The 14,477-nt window shown below is 39.1% G+C and overlaps 1 protein-coding gene across 1 annotated transcript; it reads left to right on the forward strand.

The window, feature by feature from the left end:
• The first annotated feature begins 1,063 nt into the window (after positions 1 to 1,063).
• Positions 1,064 to 13,501, forward strand: LOC110986844 (matrix metalloproteinase-19-like). Its single transcript, XM_022249087.2, has 9 exons — positions 1,064 to 1,274; positions 5,218 to 5,335; positions 6,211 to 6,422; positions 8,059 to 8,275; positions 9,833 to 9,991; positions 10,247 to 10,369; positions 10,643 to 10,791; positions 11,410 to 11,545; positions 12,326 to 13,501. The coding sequence occupies exons 1-9, from the start codon at positions 1,182 to 1,184 to the stop codon at positions 12,655 to 12,657; spliced, it is 1,539 nt and encodes a 512-aa protein (XP_022104779.2). The 5' UTR covers positions 1,064 to 1,181; the 3' UTR covers positions 12,658 to 13,501.
• Positions 13,502 to 14,477: the final 976 nt, after the last annotated feature.

Consider the following 14,477-nt stretch of genomic DNA (forward strand, 5'->3'; position numbering starts at 1 on the left):
ACAAGACAAAACAGAAAATGACATGCAAGCATCCATGCATGGAACCACGAAAAATGGTTTACATGCATTCCATTTTCTGGATTTTGATAATTCATGCTTTACTTCCATGAACCAATACAAGTGAAAAATAATAGCCTTTATTTCCCTACAGAGTCTCAGTTTCATCGCCTCTCTGGAAATTACATGTAACTGCCACTGCACAATGACAATCTCATCCTTTACAGCTGTAGCGCACATCAAGTTCTGTGTGTTTTATTGTGAAACACGTGTGAAGAAAAGTATGTTAGCCACTTTATTTTTGCTGACATCTGGATTTCAAGTGGATTGTTGCCATTTACATGTATATGTCCAAATGACAAGAAGAAGAAAACGAAACAAACCGAAAGAAACAAATACTCACAAGTAAATAAACCCTGCAGGAAAAAAACAGTTTCATTTTATTTGTCGTGTATATCGCATTGGCTAATACATTCTTCTTCATAACGAAAGAGAAACTTCACCATGCTTCACATAAAAGCAAACTTAAGTTTATGTGTACAGGAACTTTTACCCTACAATTCTGAAACATTTATGAGTTTCTGAAGCTTTCTTTTCTAGGCATGTCAAGATGGAATGTAATTACGTAAGGGATTTCGGTTGTGTATTTTTCTCACATGACGACGGAAAATGCAATGCATCAATTCACAGTCATTGGCAATCGAACTTATTGCGCGTTGATTAGCGGACATCGTCAGTTTTCAGAGAAACCAGCATTCATCTTTAAGTAAATTTCACATAACCAAATTTGGTGACATAAAGTAAACTATTCATCATCAACCAGTTTCCTCACTCACCACTAAACAGACTGCTGCTCAACAATACGACCAAATTTTTTTCCCATCACCCGCGGATCTCGTTGACAAGCTCTCTTATTGGTCAAAGACACTGTGGCGCTGCAAACTTCAACCATGGGTCAGCCGATGTTATAAGAGGAAGTGGGTTGATGAGTTGTGTGTTAGCAGTGAACATCTTGCGTCATTACAGTGACGAAGCATGTTCAAACAAAATAGATAAAAGGGTCTGATTGTTTAGTGGGACATATCAGATGCTACTGGTCGGCCAAACAGAGACCAATTGTAGAACTGTCAATTCGGATCAAAGTTTCAGCAGACTTCGTTGGGTCAGCGTGAAAGATTACAACAATGACAGGAGTTACACTGCTTTTAACAACACTGCTGGCCGGTGCTGTTACCATAGTTTACTCAAGACCCGTCGAGAATGATCAAGATGCAAGGGTATGAAATAAGATCTATAATGTATTAAGATGTTTTGCTTTCACTGAATGATCGCCGGCATGGTTTTCTGCTGCATGCAAACCCCTGTAGATTGAAGTGGGGGGATTCTTAGCTGGAGCACCCCCTTTACTTCTTTTTATTATTTTTTGTTACCGAAGTTTTCCCTGTTCGAATTACCGGTGTGGTTTCACCACAAATCATTCTCTAACAGTACGTGTGATAGATACTGTTTCCATACAAGCGTATGTGCATGGACATTCGCTGAGTAGGTCTATGCAATAAATGTCCGTTGATTTTTGGATCAATTGACTTTGCAAGCTTGGTAATTTAAAGGTTACCACGGCATTGATCCATCAATGCAGAGATGAACTTCCCCGGTCGGATTATGCTGCGAACTGAGCACACTGAACACCGCGCGCATTTCTTTGCATTGACTTTTTTTCCAACAGCAATGATGGTAATACAGGATTAGTACACCATTCATCACGGAGCCTGTGGAGAATTTTGGACCTGGAACATCTGCTCTCCCATAGTTATGGGTGGCGAACATAGAGCCTACTTCAGCCCGAGACCCAAATAGCTTTAGGGTTATGGCACGCGCGCAGTCGCGCTCGCCATTAGATGGATGGTCATTGCAGTGCAAGAATCGCAAACAGTACTACGGTATCCGCAAGCGGGGCGCTTGAACGCGATGGTTGCCACTTTGCCTTCGACTTCCGAATGTACCCATTGACTGTAGCTCTATAAGCACTTGTTAGACTCCCGGCCCGGTCTGGGACAGGATTTTGTACTTGTAATCTAGTTGATTTGTTTCCTTTCATTACTTTTTTTTGGGAATGTGGTCAAAGGTAAACTTCAGTTCCTCTCTCCTGTGCTGTGATTTTAATTAAGGTACATGTATATGTGCAGTGAAGCAATTACATGTACTGTACATTGATGGTTTTTGCTTGCGCCGTCCGGGGTTGAAGAGCGCGATCCCACCTGGGTATATATTATTCCAACCACAAAGGTGGCCATGGACTTTAGTTGACTGTCTAATAATTTTGTGCACAATTTTCTTCCTCCTCGGTCATTAAAAAGACACTTGGCCAAGTATGGAAGGAATTAACCGACTGCTTTAAACTACACTGTATACTCGAAAGATACTATATTCAATTGCTTGTAAAAAAACTTGTTATTGCAGCTTATGTTGAATGAATTATTGCTGAATTGTCCTGTTTTTAATTTAAATTCAAAATTCGCCTTTCAATGTGTGTGCCAATAAATCTAATTCCTTAAGCGCCAAGTAGGAGTGAGGAAGATCTTTTATATTTCATTTTATCAACTGCATTATTTTATTTAACATTGAAGTGAAAAAGACAACAAAAGTGATGGGCCCTACATGCCCCAGTTACCATGAAAGTTTTTTCTTACTTGAGATATTATGCGTCACAGGCAACAAGTGGCTTACGTGAGAAACTTTACACGAATAGTCATAACAAGAGCAGTTCATCTAAAAACAAATAATGTAGTTAATCTGTATCTTCTGTGGGCAAAAGGCAGAGCTGTATACTCGAGTCACTTGACTTGGACTTAAGTCGGACTGGAGTCGCTATTTTTGTTACTTGTGACTTGACTTGCACTTCCCAAAAAACAGTGTTGTATTCGAGTCCATGACTACTTGGAGTTTTAAATTAGGTCTATCAACTTAATTACGCCTTGCTTTCTTAAAATTGTTTTTATTATAATAAAAATTGGGTCCTGAACCTCGCTTGTTGAGTTGATGCTTACTTATTACAGCTAGATGATACAATGCGTGACCTGACTTGTTACTGGATGAAATGACTTGAAGACCATTCTTTACTGTCCCTCTCCAAGCATGCTTCCGCCGCTCTTTGCTTCTCCCACCGTTTAGTTCTAGTCAGAATGATTCCACACACGTACTGGTAGTATCCAGAGCTACCCCCCGATGTCGAACTTGCACTACCCCCCGATGTCGAACTTGCAGGTGCACTTATTTCAGTGAATTATAGAAACAATTATAAACCAAATTAGAACAGCAGAGGAGAAATCTTGGGACGGCAAATGGATGAGAAGGTGATGTGGTCAATCTTCTTCCTCTTCTCCGGACGATGACATCATGGCTTTTCTCTGAGACGATATACCGTATAAAGTTTTCTGTTTGTCTATAAACTTGTACACTTGTATGTCTACTTGTGTATAAGAGTTTGACATCATGCTGACGTCATCAGATATTAAATTTCACTCGATTTAACTTCCAAAATACGACCAACTTCTACCAGCTGTATCGTACAGATGTGGTGTTCATGGGACCTGACCACGTCTGACCTTTGCTTCCGCTGTCAATCAACATTCGTTTCAGGTACAGTTCACTTGTACAATAGTTAAGGATATGAAAGGTTGTGAATAGGATTTGTAAGATTTCAACAAATGGGAATGTCGAATTATCTTGGATGTCTTCGTGTAAAGTAAGTACATAATAGTGTCAGACAATCTGTGAAATCTTACTGCCAGGAAAACTGTCAGTTTCGAGAAAGAGAAAGGATATTTTTTTGTTAAAATGATCTTTCGAAAATACAGTTTGTTCAAATACTGCAACTTTTAACGGGCGCAACGGAAATGTGTTTAAAGCATCGGTTGTTGGAAGAATCTATATTTACGGTTAATATACAAACGCCCAAGCGCGTTTGGAACGCCATGACTCATTAACTAATAAAACAGATAGGCTTTCTTCAACCGTAACCAACGGCATAACAGAGAACTTGGACTGGTTTGAAATTAAAATTTCTTTATAAAACTTTGGAAGTTTATATAATAGATATATCATCTTGGTATCACCCTTTCAGGTAATGGTATGGTCCAGACCGAACAGCCCTCAGCTATTAAAAATGCATTTTGAGGGCCATAATTGGTCTCCAGATCTATCTCGGCTGTGCTCTCTCCAGGGACAGTCAGGAACGTACTGTGGCATAGGCGTGTGGATTTTTGCGAGACAAATTACACGAACTGCGCTTTGAGTTTTTAAAAAAAGTTTTTTTCCTCGATTTTTCTCAAGCGTTGAACTCTAAGAATGAAAAAAGTCTGTGGAGTGATACCCAAAATAAATCACAAACCCCAAAATCGGCCAATTTTGACAAATTGCAGTACATGCGTCTATGACGCTGAGCTTTGTACCAAGACTGCTCTACGTCATAAAATGAAAGGGAGTCCTACTGGTCCATTACACACGGTTATTGTTTACCATTTGATTTTGGATTGCCATAGCTTTCTGAAAGCCATTGAATGCAGCTATAAGTGAAAATCATTTCGTAAAATTTCCAAATAATGACCCCATAAACCCAGATAAATGATCAAGTTCCTCTTTACTGACATCGATTAATATACTTCATATATGCTGCCTTGCACAAATGCTTAAGAGCACCGGAATTTGTAACTGAAGCAAACACGTCCCGTCTCGTTCATGTTTAATCTGGACAGCGAAAGCAAGCCGTAAATACCAAACTACGATGGTAAAAGTAGATAACAAAAGCATTTTAAACTGCGTTTTAAAAAGTTAACCCTATAAACGACTGCAATCTTACAAGGGTCTCATGGCCTGATTTTGAAATGTAGCCTTTGAACAAAACAGCAGTTCTGTGTTATATCGGGCAAACAAAAATCTGGCTATGCGCCTAAACAAGAAGCGGACTTGAAAGACTGAAAACACAATGTTATGTGGTCGGTCAGTGACCCATATTTAGGGGCCACGTGCGTGATGACTCCTCCAGCGAAACTAATTAGCATCTATCCTTCGTTATAAAGATAACACAAGCACCAAGTAATCTACTGAAGAAGCAACGAGGAAATACGGTGACACAGCAATGCAATATTCCAAATGAAGATCTCAGTGAACTGAGCACATTACGTTTGAAATAAAACCATTTTTTTGTATTAATTTCGACAGGTGTACCTAAACACCTTTGGCTACATGAGCCAGCAGCCAAGTAACGGCAGTGTTCCAGATGAGGAGATGAAACAGGCAATCCTTAAATTTCAGTTCATGGCAAACTTGACGCAAACTGGTACGTAAAAGACATGTGTTAAAATTGCACGACACCTGCCATTGTAGCGAATCTGCCTTCTTAAAGTATAAATTAAATATTGCATTGCGATTTCCATCATCTGCTGGAAATAATGAACACCTGCTTGGCAATCCGTCATGAACAATCTGTCAGTGAGCACTGATTCAGTGAAAGCCAAAAGTAACACAAAGTCGTCCACGGCATGGCAATTCTATTATCTTATAGACTTATGCAATATTTGACTGAGTGCAAGAGAGCTGATAAACATTATGATACCTTTAACCTTTACTGCATACATTCAACTGAGAAAAGAGATTTATCAATCTCGACACTGACGTGACAAATTTAAAATAATTAGTATGGACAAGGGTGGGTCTCCCTGCTCCTTTGGGACGCCTTTCCTTGTTTTTCATGTTAAATTAGAGCCCTGAGAATTCGTGTCTGGATGGCACTCTCCATATTTTCTGTTAATTCGAATTTAGGAGCCCAGCATTTTGCTCGTTCAAAATATCATTCAGACTTCGGCTTACTCGAGTACTGTCCTCAACTGAAACAACATTGCTCGTTGTAGGAAACACAAATAAAACCGCCACCCTTACTTGGGCCAATCTTTTGGATATGGATTGAATTGAAACTTTTTGCTTTGTTCTAGAAAGACAGCACACATTTTAATGAACATGGAAACCACACGTTGTAGTTCTGTTTTAAATGCGATGCAAAAGTGCATTAATGAGGACTGTATATGCCTTTTACTCTGTAAGAGGTCATCGATGCCGACAACGACGTCACAATGAGCTTGTGGATATTTCGCTGAAAGTGGTCTAGGTTTGGAATAAAAGCGTAGCGTATGACGCAGTCTGATTCCTCTATCCTAGGTGCAATGAATGCAGAGACCTATGCCAAGATGAACATGCCTCGCTGTGGCATGCCAGATAACATGGGCCATGCTCTGGACCTCAGACGCAAGAAGAGGTTCTCCCTTGGCAGCAGATGGTCAAGGACTGACTTGACCTATCGAATCGACAACACGACTCCTGACATTTCTAATAGAGCAGACGTCGATGCAACTATGGCAGAAGCATTCAAGGTATTTTGAAGTTACGCATCCTTTCCCCGACAACAAAATAAGTACCAAGCAAAATACAAACTGAGGTTACACTTTCACTTTGTGCAATATCGGTCTGACATGGTGCTAATAGTTGAATGAACTTTTTATCACAAAGAAATATTTCTATTTCGAAAGATCTCTTTTAAGACGTTATAAGATTTTAAACGGAACAAAACACGACTCCTGACTTGTGTCCAAATTATGTTGAATCAACCATAGAGAGAGCTTTTGAGTTATATGCATGTATCATCTTTATTCAAATAAAAAAGGGAAAACAAGACAACTGTTACAAAACGAAGGGCATTTTGTCTCTATCAGGTAGACAGTTGGAAAGAGCAGCTATATGAGAACAGTAACAATATAGTGAACAAAAAATAATCTCATTGTTACTGCCAACAGATAAGATGAAATAAGCAAGTGAAGGATACGACTAATAAAAGATCAGTCACGCTGGTAATTCACAGTACAATTTCACTTTTTCTGAAATTTAGTTATATTTAAAACAGTCTATTATGTAAAAAGTAGATAAAGAGTGCTAATAATGTCAAAAGCACGAGTTGAAGTTGCGCTTCATATCAGACAAAATGAAACAAAAGTGGTTAGGAGCATCCAATGAAATCCTGTTTTGATGAAGTAACGCTAGGGCTCTGTAATTATACAACTGTTTTGTTTTTCGGGGCTAACAGGTCCGTATACGTAAAGTGCTGTGCTTTCTTGAACTTAACTGTGAATTAAAAGAGGTCGGACAGTGAGACTGACTTGGAATTGCTTTTACATCAACAATATTGATAAGGCAATTCAAGATGATGTTAACACTGGATTGTATGATCCAGTTGAGTCGTTCCAATTTGAACCGGAGTAAGGTCCCGTTGAAATTCCGGCAGATAGCCGCGGTCATTTGCCGAGATTGACCGGCGAGAAACTTTTGAGGAACAAGAGCAGTATTATGACAGCATTCAATCGCCTTCCACATCGACGATTTTTGTTCTTTTTACTCTGAGCATTATCGCAGTAGAACTGAACTCCCAACATTTTTTGTATAAATGCGAAGAGAAGCTGCCACCTTAGTCGTCATACAGGCAGTGATGACGAGTTCCCTGTTTAATAACTTCTTCACATAAAAGCAATGTGACTGATCTTTAAGAAATAAGCTACAACTAAGCTACTTATAAGTAAACTCAAACAAGTAACAGAGTTAAGGTTTCACCGCTGCTGTAATATCAATTTGACATGGCACAAGTGTACTTTTTATCAAAGACATTTCTAGGTCATGCAAAATCTGTTGAAGAATTTCTCACGAGACGAAGACATTTAGCGTAAAATTTCTCCCAGCTTTCAAGCTTCCTCCATACTTATGTTGAAAAGAGCAGCATACTGAAAGTACCAAACGTCAAAAGAAACAAATGTCGTAACATTTCGAGAGAGATAGCGTTCACAATTATTTTCATTGTTGAACAAATTTTCTTTGCAAGAGTGGGCCTTCAGAAGTTTCTTTAAAAACTACCTTGAAACATCGAACACCCCAGTCAACACCAGGTTGTGAGATCTACTTGTTTCCAGAGCCAGATCCGCAAATTCGCGAGACAAACCTTGATTCTGTGTTCTATCTATTCAGGTCTGGTCAGATGTCACACCGCTAACTTTCACACGAGTTTTCGGCAATACACCCGCCGACATCATCATCTTCTTTGCACCAAGCAATGTGGACCACGGTGACGGTCCGCAGGGGGCCTTTGACGGACCGAATGGGGTTCTTGCACACGCTTTCTTCCCGGAGACTGGAGATGCTCATTTTGATGAGGCAGAAACTTGGACTATTGGATCATTTCAAGGTGAGATCGATAGGAATTTTATTTGAATCGTCCCCTCCCCCACACAACATAATATCTAAGAGAAGCACAAACTACAATTCTTTAACAATACAATGTACTGAATGTTTGGCTTAATATTTTCCCGAGAATAGTCTGTGCCCCTATCTCTGTCCAGCCTAATTTATAACACACTCTGAATCCCCCAAGATATCAACAAAATGAAAACAAAATAACTAAGACTCCATTAAATCCCCACATTATCAGAAATTGACAGAAAGTTTTATAATGACTTTTGGAAGGATGTGACCATTTTATTTTTCTTACTTATCGGTATTGCTATTACTGTTCTTTAATTAAACGTAATTCATAATCAAGCACCGAATTCTCATTTTATCAATTTACAAACGCGTGTCAGCCGTTAATGTCGCTGTTGTTGGTGGTGGTGTTGTTAATCAGGCCTTTCTGTGAGGTGACGATGCTTGTACTCACACAAAGTGTGCATGTAATAAAGTGCGTACAATGGGCAGCCAGGAAAGTGCATTTCTCAAGTATAGGGAGTATTCGGCATTTTCAAATTCTTAATAAAATAGTGTTATGGTGGTAAATTTCTGTAAAGTGTTTTAGGACTTTTTTACTGGACCTACTTTCATAAAAATTTTCTTGTGATTCACAAAATAACAAGTTTGACTTCAGTGTGTGGACCTAATTAAGTGTGCCCCGCACGTGTGGTGCGGTTGTAAACATAGACTGGTTCCCTGTCATAACAAACTTTGGACATCTCACAGACAAGCTAGATTACCAGTTTAATAGCAAAAAAATTTGAGTACTTGGGTCTGGGAATAACACTGTTAACTCTGTGTAGACAGTAGTGTTTGTAGTGTTCTATACAAATAACACCTGCCCAAAAAGGACGTAAGACATTTTGAAAAGTTGACCCGATTACGTGTGAATTATTGCAATACGACGTTTTGAGTATTTCAACCAGTCACTCGGGATCCTAAAATACTTCCCACAACCAAGTGTCTCAAACGTCTCATATTGTTCTATAACACACTTCTGTCCGATAAGAAAGAAACTATTCAGGGTTTTATGACTGAAATGTTTTCATGCAGCCCGTAACAGAGAAGCAATTCAACAACTAATTTGACCATTGAAGGAACACTTTAGTTACCTTGGACAGTTTTGAAATAGTTCAATGTTCATATTATGTGCGGGTAACCGGTCAAAAATGTTGAATGTTGTTGCACAACCGGGCATACATACACGGCAAAATTAGTCACGGTGGCGTCTAGTATCATGCTGACGCAAATACGTCATGCAGTAGCCTATATTATTTAACCCCCACGGGACCATCTTTCAGCCAACCGGGATAAAAACCAGCAAGAGGTGTGCTATGAATATTTAGGGTGGATAGGCGTTATTAACCAGCTGTAGGTATACTGAAATTTGATATAGTTCTTGAAGCAAACTAATATCTAATAACGTGGACCTAAAACCATTTCTGTACGCTTCTTTTTTATATTAAATCAACAAAAATGTCCGTTTGAAATTTGCTTTTCACGATTGTTTTGTTTACAGGAATCAACTTATTCCAGGTGGCAGCTCATGAATTTGGTCACAGCTTGGGACTGGGCCACTCTAATGTCCAGGGAGCTTTAATGGAAGCATTTTATGCAGGTTACGTTCCAAACTTTCAGCTTCATCCGGATGACATTGCTGGCATCCAAGCCCATTATGGTCAGTGTCTTTTTATTTGCTATTATATTTGTTAATGACACCCATCACAAGGCGTAAAAGAAAAGGCAGGCCTAAGTGCAATGTGAAAAACCAAAAAGAAGACACTAGGAGATGAAACTAAGATGCCCCAGATTCTTTACAAAAAATACATCAAACTGCAAAAATCGTCACAGATGTGACGATTTCTCTGACAACTTGCCGTAACTTTTCTTGATGTTTTATTAACGATAAAACGTTTCCTGGACTTTTGTACAGGGCCTGGCTCTGGTAGACCGGAAGTGACCATGGCTCCCAACCCACCTGCCCCGGACATCCCTTGTACAGGCAGAGTAGATGCAGTCACAACAACACAAGACGGTTCCACGTACATTTTTGAAGGTGAGAGCATAAACCACCGTCCACTCAATGCCATATCCTTCATTGAATCAATAGAGTACTTATTATGTTGCATCAGAATTCAATTCCTGCTGAACGCATCGATGTTTTAAAATATGGTGCTTTTACAGTCGCATTCGGAGCATGCTTATTGTTAACACCATTCACCAAACAACGACATACATAAATGTCTTTGTTAAATATTGTGTCGTCAAAGCAACGTCAATCAACGGGGGAAGAGATGTATATGTGCTTTCTCTCTCATATCTATGACAGGAAGTAACGTTTGGAAATTCCAAAGTGGTGCGTCCCGGATTGAACCCGGATTTCCTAAGACTATCGCCTCAACCTTCGCTGGCCTACCGAATGATATCGATGCGGCGCTTTATATCCCAGACAGCTTGGAAAGGACGTACTTTTTCAAGGTATGGAACAAAACAGGAGGATTGCATGTCCCATTTTGACATCTTTCTCATCACAAAACATTCTTCGAAGAAATCTCTATAATTGGAGGATATCTAGATCAGGTCCAAGAAAACATAACCTCAAGCTATTCCTTTCTGTTTCTTAGCGTACAAACATCAAAACGTACAAGGTTCCCAACGTACTTTTATTTAATCAATTGTCTCTTAGATCCGCCATAAAAATAATGTACTGGAGTTATTTCATAAATCTTGCAAGTTTGCGTGAATGAGCTGCACTATTTCATACTACCCCCGACAAACTTGTTTTTGAAGTAATAACGATCGTTCTCATGCACGCATATTGGTCGACACTCAAACTTGTACATCTAAACACTGGTTTGTTTCAATTATTTCTTTTATCGTTTCTCGGATCAACTTTGGAAATGATGTACTCTGATGAGTTCAGACATTTTGGAACCGACGTGAATGAGCTTGATTCTGCACACACTGCCCTCAGCCGGCCCTCAGTAATGTCGTTCTTGCATCAATAACATTAACCACAGTTTCACGCATGCATGACATGCTTAATTCAAAATCCAAATACTGTTTTAGCGCGATTCAATATTTTTCTGTTTGCAGGGAAGTCAGTACTGGCGATTCAGTAATGAAGTTATGGATGCGAACTATCCAAGACCCATCCGTAGTGACTGGGGCCGCCTACCAAACGATCTTGATGCTGCGTTCGTATGGAATGGGGCCGTATTCTTTGTCAAAGGTGAGTTCAATATCGGCATTAATATTGAGCTTCCGTTAGCTTAAAGCTCATATAAGGCAACTTTGTTCTGCAACTCTTGAAAATGCAGTTATGTGTTTCAGTTGGTCTTATTTTCAAGTCTTCTTTGCTATAATAACAATAATTGCAAATTTCCAAGTATATGAGCAAAACTATGATGTTCCTGGGAACAAAACCGCAATAGTGCATTGCTTTGAGACAAAACCAGCTGGAATTCTACATTTTGCGGTCTTATTTTTCATTTCCTTTGTAATGTAGTGTTGTAAGAGCACATGGCAATAAATCATACACTACCCCGTTTTCACAAATGTTTCCAATGGGAAAATTTTGGATTCACAAGTGAAACAGAAAAACAAAACAGGTACTGAACAGTGTCTTCCCTGATTAACATCATAGCCACAGCGCCCTCAGTTGTCCAGAAATTTATGAATAAGTTTAGACGTTCATTTACAAAGGGCACTTTTCAATACACCAACCCCTTATATGATGTCAAATAATTTTCATGCATTAAAAATATCAAGTTGCACAAAAAGTGCAGTATAAAAACTTCATGGCACGTTCACTTGAAGATTTGTTGTGCGATGTAAACTTTTCACGGTGAACGTTTGCAAGTGGGATTGTTTTGTTGGGAGATAAGTTGTACTTTTTCGATTCGTACTCCTGCTGAAAACTGCTCCTGAAATCTTGATGATACAGCAGCACCATGTTTATGGCCATTCCTTTGGGATTTCATTGACTTTTCCATTTCTTTTCTTCTCAAAGGCAATCAGTACTACCGCTATAATCAAGGTGTAAGCCAACGGTACCCTCAACCCCTTAGTGTTTGGAACATTCCAGGTAATGACGTCGTTGCTGCAGTTCGGTGGATTAATAGACGTACGTATTTCTTCAACTCTAACGGAGAATACTACAGGTACAGCAATAGCAGGTTGGGGGTCGATCGCGGGTACCCACAAAATGTGGCCCTTGCGTGGCAGGGTTGCGCGAACACTCTCGCGGCGGCCACTCCCACCACTGACAGCGGCGTAAATGGTCTTGTACCCAGTCTCCTTGCATCGCTATTGCCCATTACTTTAGGAAGTATGCTTTTCTAAACCATTCCTTCCGGCGGCATTCCAGGGATCAGCGTTGACACCATCTTGTCTTGTCTCCCCAAATTAACCTTCTGTGCTTATTATAATGAAACAATGCTTCCAGCTATTTTGTTATTTGGGAAATGATTTTCCAAACAGATTCAAAACCAAATTGTCTGAAGATAAATGTGTAAAAAATGGATTTTTTTATGAGACCTGCAGAGAAGTCATTGACCATTATTGTTATTGGTATTGGTATTTGTTACAATCAGCTGATATATAACAACGTTCCGTGAATTGATTGGCTGCTTGGAGAGGCATGGATGAGTTGATTCTTAGTGTACATCCAGAAAGATAATAATTCTTCATTTTTATAAATCGCAGTCTCAAAGTCACATGTTTCAAAGATATTAAATAGTTTAGTCGATTGTAGTACCTGGTACTTGCATTTGTAAAGACAGTTTAGTTTAACGGCTGATTTAACAATGAAAGATTTTTAAAACAGATGTGTGGTTTTTGTCAGTCCTTTCATCAAATTCTTTATCTCCAAGTTGGTGCACACCACGAATGATGAGTTCGGGTGTGACGCTGACTGACATGTGATTCCCAGTGATATAGATTAATTGCTAAAGACATTGTATGTGATTTATATGTGATTTTAATTATAATATGAAAGAGGATCACAGTACTTTAATAGTGTAAACCACATTGAAAATAAAGTATTGAAGAAAGAGTATAGCTAAGTGTCTGACTATTTAATTGATCTTAACGATCACAAACTGCTAAGCTAAGCATTTTGAAGACCCAACATGTAAAATGTGCGATTGTATGTAACTGATACGTTTAATAAATTGTTAAAGATGAAGTTTTGACCTCTTAATTCGAGGATATAGCGGAGGTTTTCGAGAAATCACAGAGATATTACATTTCCAATTTCCCCTCTGATCATTAAAAATTGAAAACCTGGCTAGCACTTCGGGAGTCTACAGGATCAAACGGAGTGAGGCCGTGGGTGTAAATCCGGGGGAGGGGGGAATATATCGCCACACACTGTTTAAGGTGGAGTTATGATCTTTTTAATCATCTCCTCATTTTTTGTGGTGAGCAAAAATTAATTAAAAGCGGATTGTGCAGAATTTTTAGACTTCCAACGACTAAAATGCATTCAATATCACTCAAAAAAGGGAAAGCAATAAAAGCCATACTGTATATATGCCATTCTGAATGCGTAATTACAGATGTACATCGATATCATGAACATCGACCTCCATATAGAGTCATGTGGGTCCCCCCTTCTCAAATTTTCATCCCCAGGCAAGTCATCCCAACCTTTCTTCATCCCCCTCCATTTCCGGCACAAATTTACTGCACTGAGTGAGGCTGACGTTAAATCATATGTATAACATATCATAACATATCATATCATAACAATTTTCGACTTGCTCTTTTTTTCAGAGAGGGGGGCTTAAGCATCGGTGATCAAATAATGATGTTACTTTCCGTACATATACAAAAAATCATATCCTGTCATGAACACTGGATTGTCGTCATGGCTACAGATACTTCAGTGGTTTGTCCCCGACTTCTCAGAGACGATCGTATGAGAGTGTGTGGTGGAGAGCTTTCCCCAGAGACTTGCTTCCTTTCATGAGTTGAAAGAACTTTAACTTTAGAAACAGCACACGTTTCTTTTTTTTTTAATTAAAAATGTTTCAGGACAAAGGAATTTCCACCTTGCATCCGGACGGAAATTATACACTAAAAGCAACTGGCTAACTTCATCTTTGATTGCTTTACATTTGGTCATAATAACCAGTAATTATTACAGTTTTATGGGTCAT

Source organism: Acanthaster planci, linkage group LG19, assembly GCF_054643075.1.
Source record: "Acanthaster planci isolate LZ-2023a linkage group LG19, COTS_SCS, whole genome shotgun sequence".
NCBI classification, from domain to species: Eukaryota; Metazoa; Echinodermata; class Asteroidea; order Valvatida; family Acanthasteridae; genus Acanthaster; species Acanthaster planci.